Raw genomic sequence first — 14,186 nt, forward strand, 5'->3', positions numbered from 1 at the left:
TTTTGTTCTTCCCTCGCCGGGATTCGAACCCATGCTACTGAGATATCGTGACACCAAATCGCCTGCACTGAAGCCGTCCCGCTAGACCACACGACCACCTGGGCTTCATAAAAATGAAGCTTTCGGTGGCCGGGTGTTACCTTTTCACGTCAGTTTTAATCTAGCGTCGTACTTCAGTACATGATATATAAGGCATGAAGATGTTATTCTTACAGATCAGCTAAATTACCTATAGTAAAGGATCCTACAAATTAATGTAAGATACAGTCACAGAAAATGATTATATTTATAAGTACGTCTGAGACAGTGACAACTCTATAACAGATTTATCCATCGGATCACCAGCAGTGATGATGATACATGGCTGTGTACATTATGTATATACAACTCGTCTAAACATCAACCAAACAATGTTAGATCTGTAAATTTGCTTTCGCAAATTTGTTTGTTCTTTTTTGTTTTCTTTTTCTTTTGTTTTTCCCATTATTGATGTATAATTGATTTGTCACAAGAGACATACACTGTTTATTATCCACAGTCGTTTCCAAATAAGAAAAAAAAATTGTTGTAATTTTTACTAGCAGTATTATCAATAAAATGGTTCTTGTTTCAAGCCGATGCAGAAGAGGTCGTGGTAGTGTATCCTCATAGTTTAAATTTGACCTTTATCCCACTTTAAGGGGAGGGGGGGGGGAGATGATAAGTGTCAACCAATTCAATACCAAAATTCGAAGAAAAACAATCCTATACAGCATAAATTTTATTTTTTTCTAATAAATTAAATATTTTGAATAAATCTTTTTTGTTATTAGCTATTAATGCAGACACACAACAAATCACTTAAAACACAATTAAAATATCTAGTTTAGAGTCAGAGGGGTTGTGGGTAATTTTATTGTTTGCTCTCCAAAAAAAAATGTAGAGTCATTGGTTGGTTGCTATTGTTAACCAATGACATGTTGTTATTACCCATAATGCCTTAGGTTTTGAAATTGGGTTATTTATTCCTTTTCATCGTAAGCGGCATTAACCTCTGCTTTCTTGCGTGAACAACAAGCATGGAATAAGATGACAATCAGTTCTAAAAGTTCTGCTAGACTAAGAACAGAGAAACCTGCCCATAAACCTAGTTGTCCTCCGATATCACTCACAAAATTCTCATCCTAAAAAAAAAGTGAATTTTCATGAGCATTTATTGTTGTGAACAGTAATAATATAAGTACTCCAGGCAAAAGTGGGCTGATTTTTATAAGCTTTTTATGTTGTATTGTAATGATGACATGATAAGAACTGTTTGCTATTAAGTGTGTGCGTTTGTGTGCTTTTTAAAACTGTTTATAAAGTATAATGTTCTACATACATTTCAGGACATGATTAAAAACTACTACGTCAAGACAAGTTCACAAAAAAAAAAATCAAACGTTAATAGGTGCGCAACACATTCGCAATAAAAAAGGGGGAAGTTACTATCAGATAAGTCACCTTTTAATAAGTTTGATAAAAAAAAAAAACGATATTTGTAAATTCAGATTCCGACTAATAACACTTAAGTATTTAATAGTTTCGTTCATAAGACTTTATTTTCAGTGACAAATATTACTTATCTATTCCGTAAACATATATGTTAATGGGATATAATGATCGAAGCCTGAAATCTTCTAATTATACACAAGTGGACTAATTGTGCTTTTGCGTTTCATTCCACGCCATTCCCGAAAGACCAAGAATTATAAATCAAAAATGTATTTTGGTTTGCATGCATGCATGTATCCTGGTCTTAAAGACATTACGTTGCCTTCGCATTTAATGGAGGGCAGGCTGATCGTGGACAGAGTTCAAATATGAATTTATAACAGGTCATGCGCGTAGCTACGTTTACGTCAAAACGCCCGGGCGTACACTTGAATTTGGTAAAAAAAAATATCATATAAATTAAAAAAAAGAATTGGTAAACAGTACATCAACCTTTTAAGTCTTTCTTCAATGGCTTGTAAATGCGAATAAAAGTGACGAAAATTAGTATCATATTATTTCTGTCATATTCGAAATCTACCGTTAATTCTATACTCTCTCCTGTATTTTTGTTTATTTAGCAATTCATTATGAGCTAAAATTCGATATGTGGTTTTCATTTTTTGTCGAGCCATTGACATTTGTGTCGCGAAATCGAGCTATTTTGATTGTAAATTTCGTCAATGGTGCCAATATTATAACTATTTACATGCAGGTTCATTATGCTGTTTTATATACATACTTAGTTTTAAGATATCAATAACTTTGTCAACATTTGTGAAATTTTACGGTAGCAAAAACTGTTTATGCCCAAACGAGTATCCAGAGCATAATGACGAAATTATATATGATGAGTTTTCCCGTATTCTATAGAAAAGAAAGAATTTCTTTTTGTATTTACAGTCTATAATCGTTAAAATTTATTACATATCAATTTCTTTGTTAAACCTTCGTCGAATTCAATTAAACTTCCTTGAAGTGGTTTTTTTTTTCATGGTTAATTTCAGCAGCCCATTTTTTTCGTTCATCTTTTCTTTTTTGCGCAATTTAAGTCAGACAATCTGGCCACCGTTTAATAGTTACATATTGCATAGAGAGGCAAGCTTTCAAATACTTGTAAGATCTAGTAACGTTGCTACATCAGATGCAGAAGCCATCGTTCTGCTAGGTTCAATTTCAGATGAAAACATTTTACGAAAGAAGTCGAGAACACTTTTTTGCGATTGATCCATCTTGTTTTCACCTCAATGAAAGACCACGCATACTGCTTCGGTAATTATTGAAGGTTATTCACGGCTCCCTTTAATCATTCTTTAAGGTAACTGGTTTGGATGTTTACTCCAAATTAACCCAATGACCGTCATTAGATTCTAAATAGTATTAGATTTATTTTGAATCTAAAAAATGTTGTTGATGGTGAGTATTCAATGACATTCTCGATATCTCTAAAACTTCCGGAGGCTTGTCCCTGCTTATCAACTTCCAGCAGGTTTTTTGGCCTGGATCCGCTTGGGCCTTCATTCTCCTTACCGAGGTTCGGGCGTACACGTAAAAATGACCTAGCTACGTCACTGCAGGTTAACAAAATTATTCTGACAATATATAGTTACATTGACACGTGACAGTTGTGAATTTTTATCAATAAAAATATATAAATTTGATTCAATTCACATATTTTTAAAAAAAAACAACACTATCACATATGGCTTTGAAACGTTTGGCGTTTATTGGATAGCTTACAAAAATCTAATCACTTTTCCTTTTGAAAAAATGTTAACAAAAGTTGTTTGACAAAACAGAATATCATTTAGCGGAAAGATGAACATGTGCATATGTGTATGGTCGGAAGAGACCGGTTTTATAGAGCCGCATCTACTCTGAAACCATACAAAGTCGGAAATATTTGTGATATGATATACAAATTTGACTGTACTTAAATTTGTCTTTGAAACAATCCCCCCACAGAAAACGACAGTTTTGAAAAAATAACCCAATTCGGGGACCGTCATCTATCCATGTCTTATACGTTGTCGCTTAATTATGCTCAGTCGACGAAATGCCCGCGAAATTTGAAAACTCTTTTTCTTGCGACACGTGTCCAATTATAGATCGCGATTTCTACACTTTTCTAATAGTTTATTAAAACTTACTGTATATGCGAGATCCTCTTGTATAACATCTTCTACCAACGATGAGAAAAATATCTTAACATAAGACAAACTGTCACTGAAAATACAACGGTACTAGGGTATAGATCTGCTAATTTCTTAAATATTAAAAGTTACAGACTCTCATTAACAGCAATTTTACTATTATTTTTAATCAACATTTTCCTGCTTTGAGGCAACTATATAGATGATGTTCTTTCACTAAATAATTCAAAATTTGGTGACTATGTGGAACGCATCTATCCCATCGAGCTAGAGATAAAGGGTACTACAGATACAGTTAAGTCGGCCTCATATCTTGACTTACATCTAGAAATAATTGACAATGAGAGTCGGTTGAAAACAAAACTTTACGACAAAAGAGATGATTTCAGCTTTCCAATTGTGAACTTTCCATTTCTAGGTAGCAACATTCAAGCAGCACCTGCATACGGGGTATATATCTCCCAATTGATACGATATTCCCGTGCTTGCATTTCCTGTCATGATTTTTTTGATAGAGGGTTGCTGCTCACAAGGAAGCTATTAAACCAAGAGTTCCAAATGGTGAAGTTGAAATCATCCCTTCGTAAATTTTACGGACGCCATCACGAGTTGATTGACCGTTATGGAACCGTTTCACAAAGATATCCGCGGGATATGTTCCTTACGTCGTAACTACAATCCATCCCATTCCCTTTCACGAATGTGACCTACCGAATTAGACTATTTACCGGATTTGTTATCACATAAGCAACACGACCGGTGCCACATGTGGAGCAGGATCTGCTAACCCTTCCGGAGCACCTGAGATCACCCCTAGTTTTTTGGTGGGGTTCGTGTTGTTTATTCTTTAGTTTTCTATGTTGTGTCATGTGTGCTGTTGTTTGTTTGTCTTTTTCATTTTTAGCCATGGCGTTGTCAGTTTGTTTTCGATTTATGAGTTTATTAGGCTAATAGTTGCTCCTCAGGACAATAAACTTTCTATTCCACTCATATTCAGTCAATAAGTATACAATATAACTACTTAGCAACTGTTTCGTGAAATTATATAAAAATATATAGTTGTATATATCAGAATAGGTAACAAAAGAATAGATTTGTGTTATGATTACTATTCTCATCTACAATTTTTTTAGGGTGTCCTTTGGTATCTTTCGTCCCTCTTTTATGGTGTATGACATCAGATAAGTGAAATTTTCGAGTTTATTTCACATGTTAAATCATATTGTTTTTTTTATTTCACTTGGAAATCACGGTTATTCATCAGAACAAATGTAATAAACTTGTTCTTGCCTTTAGTACAACTTGTATGAGTCCTGAAGGAACTTGAAAAGAGTGTGCCTATCGACATAGGTAGGACAGATCACAAGTTATCGTACACCTTATACATTCGTACTATGCATGCTTTTTCAATGGAAATTGAGACGCCACAGCATTTGCATTATTTACGCATTAGGATACGTGCACGGATCGACGTATATGCAAGGATGTATAGTCTTACTATACAAATCCTTGGTATATGTATCGGTAAGATTTGGGTAAATAATGATTTAGCTAGATCTGAATAAAAACTATATCTGCATCGGGATCGACTTGACTTAACTTATCCTTTCCTCGTATACGTGCTATACCGGATACACAAGCAAATACGCAATCGGAACAACTCGGCCTTTCTGGTTGCACGAAGAAATAACCTCGTATGCATTAGGCGGAGGAATCATTGTCCGGAAAATTTTCCGATTCGATTCAAAATTATATTTTTTCGACTGGACTGGTACATTTTTTTTACCACTACTGATTTAACTTGCTCCTGTCCGGAAAATTTTCCGATCCGATTGAATTTTATATTTTTTCGACTGGAATGGTACAAATTTTTTACCATTACTTATTTACTTTGCTCCTTCTTTCGCGCCAAAATATTTGGCAGAGTTAAAGTTCTTGATTACTCTGTGATATGTAACCAAATTATAGCGCCACCTGGAGGATAGAACTTCTTTGTGTCGCGGATCACTACAATTCCGGCCAACAATTTAAGAAGAATTTCTCCGTAGTGCATACGAGGCTATTGTACTGCGTAGCGAGAATGGCCGAGTAGTTACGATTGGCAAATACGTGAATATTATAAATGCAAATGGCGCTCTAACTAAATATTTCTTATGTATTTTCTGAATCATGTTCTTTTTCACCCATACCTTATACTTTCCCTTGAGTCATTTGTTTCCATAACAGTGTTTAACACCACTGCATAGTTCTCAGCTGGGTATTGAGTCATAAAAATATTCTTTTTGAATGATGTTTGCCTGAAATGATACATATAGAACTACTATTATAGATAATACATTAACATGTTACTATATCATCTTCGTCTCTGATAAAAATTAGTTGTGTATTCTTGTTTTTTGTCTTGTTTTTTATTTTGAGAAAATCTCGACATAACCTTAAGCAATAAAACCCTTGCTCAAACTGAATTGAGCATCCGTTTTGCCGTTTTCGATTTAAATATGCAAGCAAGTCCAGATTTGGGACATTCGGTTCCTCGAATAGACAGATAGTCACGTTTTCTGCACGTTTAAGATAAATTTGAGCTATTATTTCTTGGGTCCGTAGATGGTCTGTTGCAAATTAAAAAATTCTGGCTCATATACTCAATGTAATGTTTAGATGCAGTAAATATAATAGAGAGTGTGTCATGCTCTCTGCACGTTTTAGAATCATTAGAAATATTGTTTGTTGGTCCGTAGGTGGTCTGTTGAACGCTTAAACTTCAAGTACTATATATACCATAGTTTTACGAGTTAACATATTTAAACAAACGAATCCGAAGGATGAGTTTGTTTAAATATGTTAATGAGTAAGACACATGGTATATAAAATTTGTAATATAAATAAAATGATTGACAGCTTCAAGACCTTCAACTAATATTGGAAATTGATCACGTTACAGTTTTATCCAATGAAATGGAAGCTCGCGCAAGTCACTTTTGCGCTTCGTGTATGATCGTCTGTGTACTTCATGTAATAGAACCCCTGAATTTGCAGAAAGTAAAGAAAATGTCGGATTTTCCCTGATTTGTTTTTAGTTTTGCGCCCCGTGTATGATTGTAGGCGCAGGTAATTTCATAATGTCATCAGACTGAGGTAAACAAAAATGTCGGATTCCAGCGACAAGGATTTTAAAATAATTATTCTAATGACGGTAAGAATTGTTTTTTTTTTTTGTTTTCAATGTATCATACAAATTTATCATATTTTACAGAATTTTCATCTAATTGAAAAATGCTTCTCTTCCGTTATTTTATTAGATTATTTATTAAAACACAATTTTAATGATAAAATAATATTTTAACAGTGGCGGATCCAGGGGCGTAGATAGTGTACGTCCCCTAATCATGTTTTTTCACAGATATTTGTAGCCGATATTTATTCCTTTTTGTATAGGTACCCCCCCTTTTTAAATCGAATTTAAATTGAATTTTCGCAAAGGAAATGATAGTGTTACATTTTATTTTTTTCAAAACTGAAAAAAGAAACATTTAGTACTTGTTTCCAAAATTAAGGGAATTCGTAACAATTCTATGTAGTTTGAAAAGGGTTTCTTGAAATGTGGTACACATAATTTATTGCTTTTTCTTATAAAATGAAAACAAATGAAGATCTTGACCTTTTAGTACGTTTTACAGTTTCCTAAATATTTTAGAGGCGGATACATTTAAAAAAAAAGGTGGAGCTTCAGCCATGGAATAACATGAAAATGAATATGTTATACCATGGCTGAAGCTCCGCCTTTTTTCCTTCGGATTCTAGTCGAGTTGCATATTTAATTAGCAAAGTATGGTACAACTTAAATTTGCATATAATATACCATGGTTTTCCCTCACCACACTTTTTAAGCAAATTATTTCATAAAAACATCAAAGGAAAAAATCCAATTTATGTTACAAACATAATTTTCTCTAGAGGCAGAGGAAGTTTTCATCATTCATTCCGGTCCGTACCATTTTTCAGAACCTTCCAATTTCGTTAATTTTAAAATGTGTGTTTCCTTGTTCGGAAAATGTATGCAATATTCGCCACTGAAAGTTAAGCAAACAACAACAATCGTAATAATGATATTGACATTTTAAAAAGGAGGCACATGGTCACTCTATATCATTTATGGCGACACTATAGAGAATGGCAAACTATTCGCCATTGGTTCATCAGTTTTACGCCAGTTATCGCCAGTTGCGTTCGTTTAACATGTGTTTGGTTTATCGTGACATTTACTTTATTTCCTAGCTCCTATTCACATGATACACATGTTTAAACACGTTTCAGCTGTAATTAAGTCAAAAAATTTGAAAGCAACTGTAATATGAATAAGCTGTTCCAAAAACTTACTTTTAATAGGCATAACTGTCTTCATGACCTCATATTACATGTGTAATGTGCTTGTCTCGTATTAAGCGGGTACTGGTTCGAACCCAACCGGGTCAAATCAAAGGCTGAGAGATTAATATTTTTGCTGCTTCTCTGCGAAGCACGTAGCGTCTAGGAATAAGAGTAAACACTAGTAGACTCTGACTCTGAGTGACGGATGTGTCCTACGGACTGATATCTTGTGAAATAGCATTTTTTTTTTAAATTATCCGACAAATTGTGTAGGTTCTCAAAACAGGGGTTCTCCATATATATCTAATTACAAAAATAAAATGTGCTTTTTCTTCTCGGAAATTCGGTAACTATAGCGCTTATTTTCCAGGATATTCGGAATAAAACCCCTCACATGTTTTTTCAATGGTTGACATTGTTTCATGTCCATTATAAATAAGGTTGTAAGTTTCTCCATTGAATTATTTCATAATTTTCATGTTGGGGCATATATGGTATTTTTTCTCATTGTTGAAGGATTTACGCTTGTCTTGAATTATTTACGTCTGCTTCATTTTAAATCTGTCTTTAATTATTTACTTCTGCTTCATTTGAAATTTACCGACCGTGCAAAGGCTGTTTAGCCAGTCAAGGTCGTCAAAAACTTCCATTTGTTGTTTGAAATCTAGGGGATAGTTGTCTCGTTGTCTACCATACCACATCTCCTTATTTTTGAACTGAAAATTTCTGTTTTCCTTGATTTTTTTGCCCAAAAAATCTTAAATATTTCAACCTTTTTTTCTTCTACAAATATTGAAAATAAAATAAGTTAATTTCTGAGTCCTGAGTATGATAATCATACCTAAAGTTTGAATGAATTTAAGGGCTCAATCGGCAATCTTCGGTTGACTCCGCTACTCTCCTTCGTCCTTAGATGAGGTACGGAAGCGGCCGAGTTGTGACGAATGTGTAAGGGCTGTCATCTTTGATGAGTTTTTACATAGGAAAAACTATAGTGGGAATAATTTGTCATTGACCATAGTAACCAATCGATGACATGTTCTAAAATAACATATAACGAAACTGTTCTAGCAGACAGAACTGTGAACAACGTTATAAAATAAATATTAAAATATAAGAGTGTGTAAAAGAGTTTTTAAAGAATAAAAAATAACGAACCAATAATACTGAAAAATTGGCAAAAATAGAACAGAGAACACTTGGGTGTGAAAATATAAAGAATAGGGAAAATTTCTAAAAAATTAAAGAATGGAGAAAATGGCAGAAAAAATTAAAGAATGGAGAAAATAGCTTAAAAATTAAAGAATGGAGAAAATGGCATAAAAAATAAAGAATGGAGAAAATAGCATAAAAGAAAGACAACCGAAAATGGCTAAAAGAATCAAAGAATACAGAAAATGGTTAAAACAATAAAGAATGGAGAAAGTGGCATAAAAAATTAGAGAATGGAGGAAATAGCTTGAAAAATTAAAGAATAGAGAAAAATGGCATAAAAAAATTAAAGAATGGAGAAAATAAGGACCCCTTCCCCCACCTAGACCCTCATATAATAACACCGACGTACCTGCATGGCATTTTGCATTTACAATTCAATTCGCTTCCTGATAATGCCTCTGTAGTGGCCATACACTCTATCTCTACAAATTAAAACAATAATGCGCAGAAATCTTACACAGAGTTTGAAAATACCATTGATAATAATTCGTTACTGTGTTTTTACTTTCATGCAGTTCAAATTTCGGTATTTCAACTGTTTGCAAGGTTCTAAAGTCGAGTTTTTTTTTCTTGTCCCCGACTTTCTTCCATAAAAAGTTCAGAAAGATATATTTTAGTAGTTTTATCATACTAAAAAAATATCTCCTTTAGAACATTAATACATTAAAACACATATTTTATTTCCAAATGGGAGCCTCGATGTGGCATACAGATACATTACATGGTATAAGAACAGATTGATCCAAATAGAATAGAGATAGCAATATTAAAAACCGTGTTCTGGAACATATCAATGATTAAGTATTCAAACTAAGTACATAATAACATTCCTACTTTAAATTAAAGCGTTTTGTTTTAATTTTTTTAAAGACTGGTTGAAAATCGAAGAGTAAAAAAAAACAAAACATTAAAAGCATATAATAATATTTGTCTCTATCAAGTTGTAAAGATTAATGCTTTAGTTCAGAGCTTCTATAGCTGCCTTAATGAATAAAATTGCTAGTTAATCTTACCTAATGTTGTTTTACACATGTTCGTAACTGCTAAAGCTAATCTAACCTGATGTTGTTTTGCAAATGTTCGTAACGGCTAAAGATAATCTAATCTAATGTTGTTTTGCACATGTTCGTAATAGCTAAAGATAATCTTACCTAACGTTGCTTTACATATGTTCGTAACGGCTAAAGATAATCTCACCTGATGTTGTTTTGCACATGTTCGTAACGGCTAAAGACAATCTTACTTGATGTTGTTTTACACATGTTCGTAACGACTAAAGATAATCTTACCTGAAGTTGTTTTACATATGTTCGTAACGACTATAGTTTACATCACCTGATGTTGTTTTGCACGTGTTCGTAATGGCTAAAGATAATCTTACCTTATGTTGTTTTGCACATGTTCGTATCGGCTAAAGTTAACCTTACCTGATGTTGTTTTGCACAAGTCCGTAACGATTAAAGATAATCTTACCTAATTTTGTTTTGCACATGTTCGTAACGGCTAAAGATAACCTTACCTAATGTTGTTTTGCACACGTTCGTAATGGTTAAAGATATCTTACCTGGTGTTGTTTTGCACACGTTCGTAACGATAAAAGATAATCTTACCTGATGTTTTTTTGCACACGTTCGTAATGGTTAAAGATAATCTAATCTAATGTTGTTCTGCACATTTTGGTTACAGCTAAAGATAATCTTACCTAATGTTGTTTTACACATGGTCGAAACGGCTAAAGATAAGAAGTCATAACTACTCAGACATTTGCACTCCTTTCTGACTGCTATACCAGTACATCGTTCCATGCAGGGCTGTAATTTAGTACCAAAAAATAACACTAGTTACCTTTGATTAACGAATGAACTTATAAAAAAAAATCAATTTTCATGTCCAAAATGTAGCCATGGTGAATTGATTATTTTCTTATTGTTTTTTTGTCAATGTTTTTTTTTTTTTTTTTTGCATTGGCACATGTTTTTGAAAAAAAATATTACCAACATACTTTATATAGCGTTTTTTTTTTTCAGCGACAAGTGACTGTGGTGTTTAACATTGAGATTGTATGTGAAATGAAATAATTCTTTGCTCTTTGTAATTTGTTGACAATCTAATTAAAAACCGATCTCTCATCGCTCCTGTTTCTGATATGTCGCGTGGGAGATCTAACGAAACCCGCTCTGAGGTCACATGTGAGTGACCTCGTAGGTGTTTCTTTTTCGACCAATGAAATTGAGTCTTCCACGATCTTGAAAGTTTAACGTAAGGTAAAGGGATGTAACTCATTTTATTTACGACGAAATGGTCAGTCAAAGTAATTCATAAACTTTTTTGATTGGTTTATTAATAGGTCGTCAACTCATTTGCATATCATTATAAATTCATTACTTTTAGTTCACTCACAAATTCAAATATATTTTTTATTGCTAATCAAAGCGCCCACAAGGAGCAGAACAATCAACATTAATTACATACAAAGGATTACAAGTGATTCAATATGATTGAGACACAATGTTATAAAAAAAAAACGAAAAAAACAAAAACAAAAACAACCAAACCAAAAAATATTTATTAAGACAAGTACAAGAATACAACAAGCACAGTGTTTAATAATATAAGGGGGGTCACTGGGCATTTCTATATCTATATATCATTTAAGGAAACTTTCCTATATGAGGATAAATTTTCCAATAATTCTCCGAGTTTCTGGAGTATGAAAGTATCTTCAGAGGACATTAGCCAAATAAATTGTGATTTAATATCTAAACCACTAAAATTTTTAAACCGTTGTTTTATTTCATTTAAAAAGTTGAAACGAATATTTGAAAGTTTGTGGCACTGAAGAAGAAAATGAATTTCATCCTCAACCTCAGTACCGCACAATTTACAGATACGTTCTGACACTGTCAGATTTTTGTACCTTCCCCTCTCAATCTCTAAATCGTGAGCACTGATACGGAATTTTGTTAAATAATGTCTATATCTAAAATTTTCCTGCAAAAGGTAATTTTCTAAGCAAAATCTGCTTTTAAAAAGTCTATAAGTTCTGAGCTTGTTACCATATAGTTTATTGCCTCTGAAATCATTATTAAGCTCAGTTTGCCATATTAAATCATATTTTGATTGCATCTTTTTGCATAAATAGTTTTTTAACTTCGTCTTTAAATTAAGTGCATAATTTTCATTGATGCTAAAGTATTTAAATAAAGTTTGAATACTGGTATACCAGCTCTTTTTCTGCTCATCATGTAGAGATTTTGAGAGGTTGAAAGCCTCTTTTAATAATAAGTCATCAGATTTTTTTAAACGTATATAATATTTAAACATATTTAACAAAACCTCCAAAAATAGAGGATATCTGCCCAGTTCACCCATAACTGCAATATTTGTTGCTTTTTTACTTACGCCAAGTATAAATTTACAAAAGCTTAAATGAGCCTTCTCTACTGCCAGGTCTCCACATAGTTTTTTGAAATAGTTATCCCCTTGAGTGTTTAGTTTGTGAAAGTTAATGTCACCCCATATTTCACTGCCATACATTAAGACGGATTTAACTGTATGGTCAAAAACATGAATGAGAGTTTTTATTTTTGGTTTATGACCTGAGAAACATTTTTTTAGTTTAAATAAGGCCTTTAACCCTTTATTATACATTTCATGTTGGGCATCTGTAAATTTGCCATTAATACTAAATTTGACACCCAAGTAGGTATAATTTTTTGTGTTCGTTAGGGGGGTATTATTTAAATGAAATTGAGTAGAAAGAAGTCTACCAGAATTGCTAAAAATCATGACTTTGGATTTAGTAATATTAACTTCCAGTCCCCAATTATTGCAATAGATCTGTAGTTTATCAAGACATTCTTGTAGACCCCTAGGAGTTTCAGAAAGCAAAATTAGATCATCTGCATACATCAGACAATTAAGTTTTGTATTATTTAGTTTAACTGGAAAGCAATCCTTATCAAATATTTCTGGAATATTATTAACAAAAATGTTGTATAAGATGGGACTTAAATTATCTCCCTGTCTCACTCCTATAAAAGATGAAAAAGTGTCAGTTACATGATTAGGGTCAATTTTCACTGACAATAAAGTTTTACTATATATATCTTTAACAACATTATAAAATAGATCACTAACACCAAGTTTTCTTAATTTATAAAATAAGCCTTCATGCCAAACTTTATCAAAGGCTTTTTTGAAATCAATAAAGCAGGTATACAAATGTTTTAAACCTGTTTGAGTATATTTATCAATAAGACATTTCATGACAAACATATGATCTGAAGTACGCTTGCCTTTGCAGAAACCAATTTGCTCAGGACAAATGATATTTCTTTTAATACAAAATTTTTCTAATCTTTTAGTAAGAATTTTTGTAAATACTTTACTGAGACAACTAGTCACAGTTAGTCCACGATAATTTGATGGATCATCCTTTGAACCATTTTTAAATAAGGCAGTTATAAAACCATTAGCCCATATCTGAGGATAGTTTCCAGTTGAAAGTATTTTATCAAAAACATGATTTAAACTTTTAATCAGAAAACTTTGACTGTTTTTTTATCATTTCACTCACATGTGACCTCAAAGCCGGTTTCGTTAGATCTCCCACGCGACATATCAGAAAACAGGAGCGATGAGAGATCGGTTTTTAATTAGATTGATTTGTTGATATTTCCTTGCTTATTATCTGCTGGTGGACCTTGCGTACCCGAGAGACCTACCAAATTACACATATTATCGGGTTTGTACTAACACGTGTAACACGACGACTGCCACACGTGAAGCATGATCAGCTAAAGCTTCCAGAGCATCACCCCAGATTTTGATGGGGTTTATGTTGCGCTGTCATTACTTTTCTCCGTTGTTTCTTGTGTACTACGGTTTGTCTGTTGGTTTTCTTTTCATTTTTAGCCATGGTGTTGTCGGTTTATT

At 33.0% G+C, this 14,186-nt stretch overlaps 1 protein-coding gene across 1 annotated transcript in view; it reads right to left on the minus strand.

Annotated features, from left to right (window-relative positions):
* Positions 1 to 747: 747 nt before the first annotated feature.
* Positions 748 to 14,186, minus strand: part of LOC143076704 (degenerin-like protein asic-2) — a 28,149-nt gene continuing 14,710 nt past the window's right edge. Inside the window, exons 7-11 of the mRNA XM_076252546.1 lie at positions 10,951 to 11,059; positions 9,598 to 9,670; positions 5,855 to 5,962; positions 3,663 to 3,738; positions 748 to 1,163 (exon numbers count right to left, since the gene is read on the minus strand). Of these exons, the coding sequence (XP_076108661.1) occupies positions 1,002 to 1,163; positions 3,663 to 3,738; positions 5,855 to 5,962; positions 9,598 to 9,670; positions 10,951 to 11,059 (528 nt within the window). The 3' untranslated portion in view covers positions 748 to 1,001. The remainder of the gene's footprint in view (positions 1,164 to 3,662; positions 3,739 to 5,854; positions 5,963 to 9,597; positions 9,671 to 10,950; positions 11,060 to 14,186) is intronic.

Source organism: Mytilus galloprovincialis, chromosome 5 (assembly GCF_965363235.1).
Source record: "Mytilus galloprovincialis chromosome 5, xbMytGall1.hap1.1, whole genome shotgun sequence".
Taxonomy (NCBI): Eukaryota; Metazoa; Mollusca; class Bivalvia; order Mytilida; family Mytilidae; genus Mytilus; species Mytilus galloprovincialis.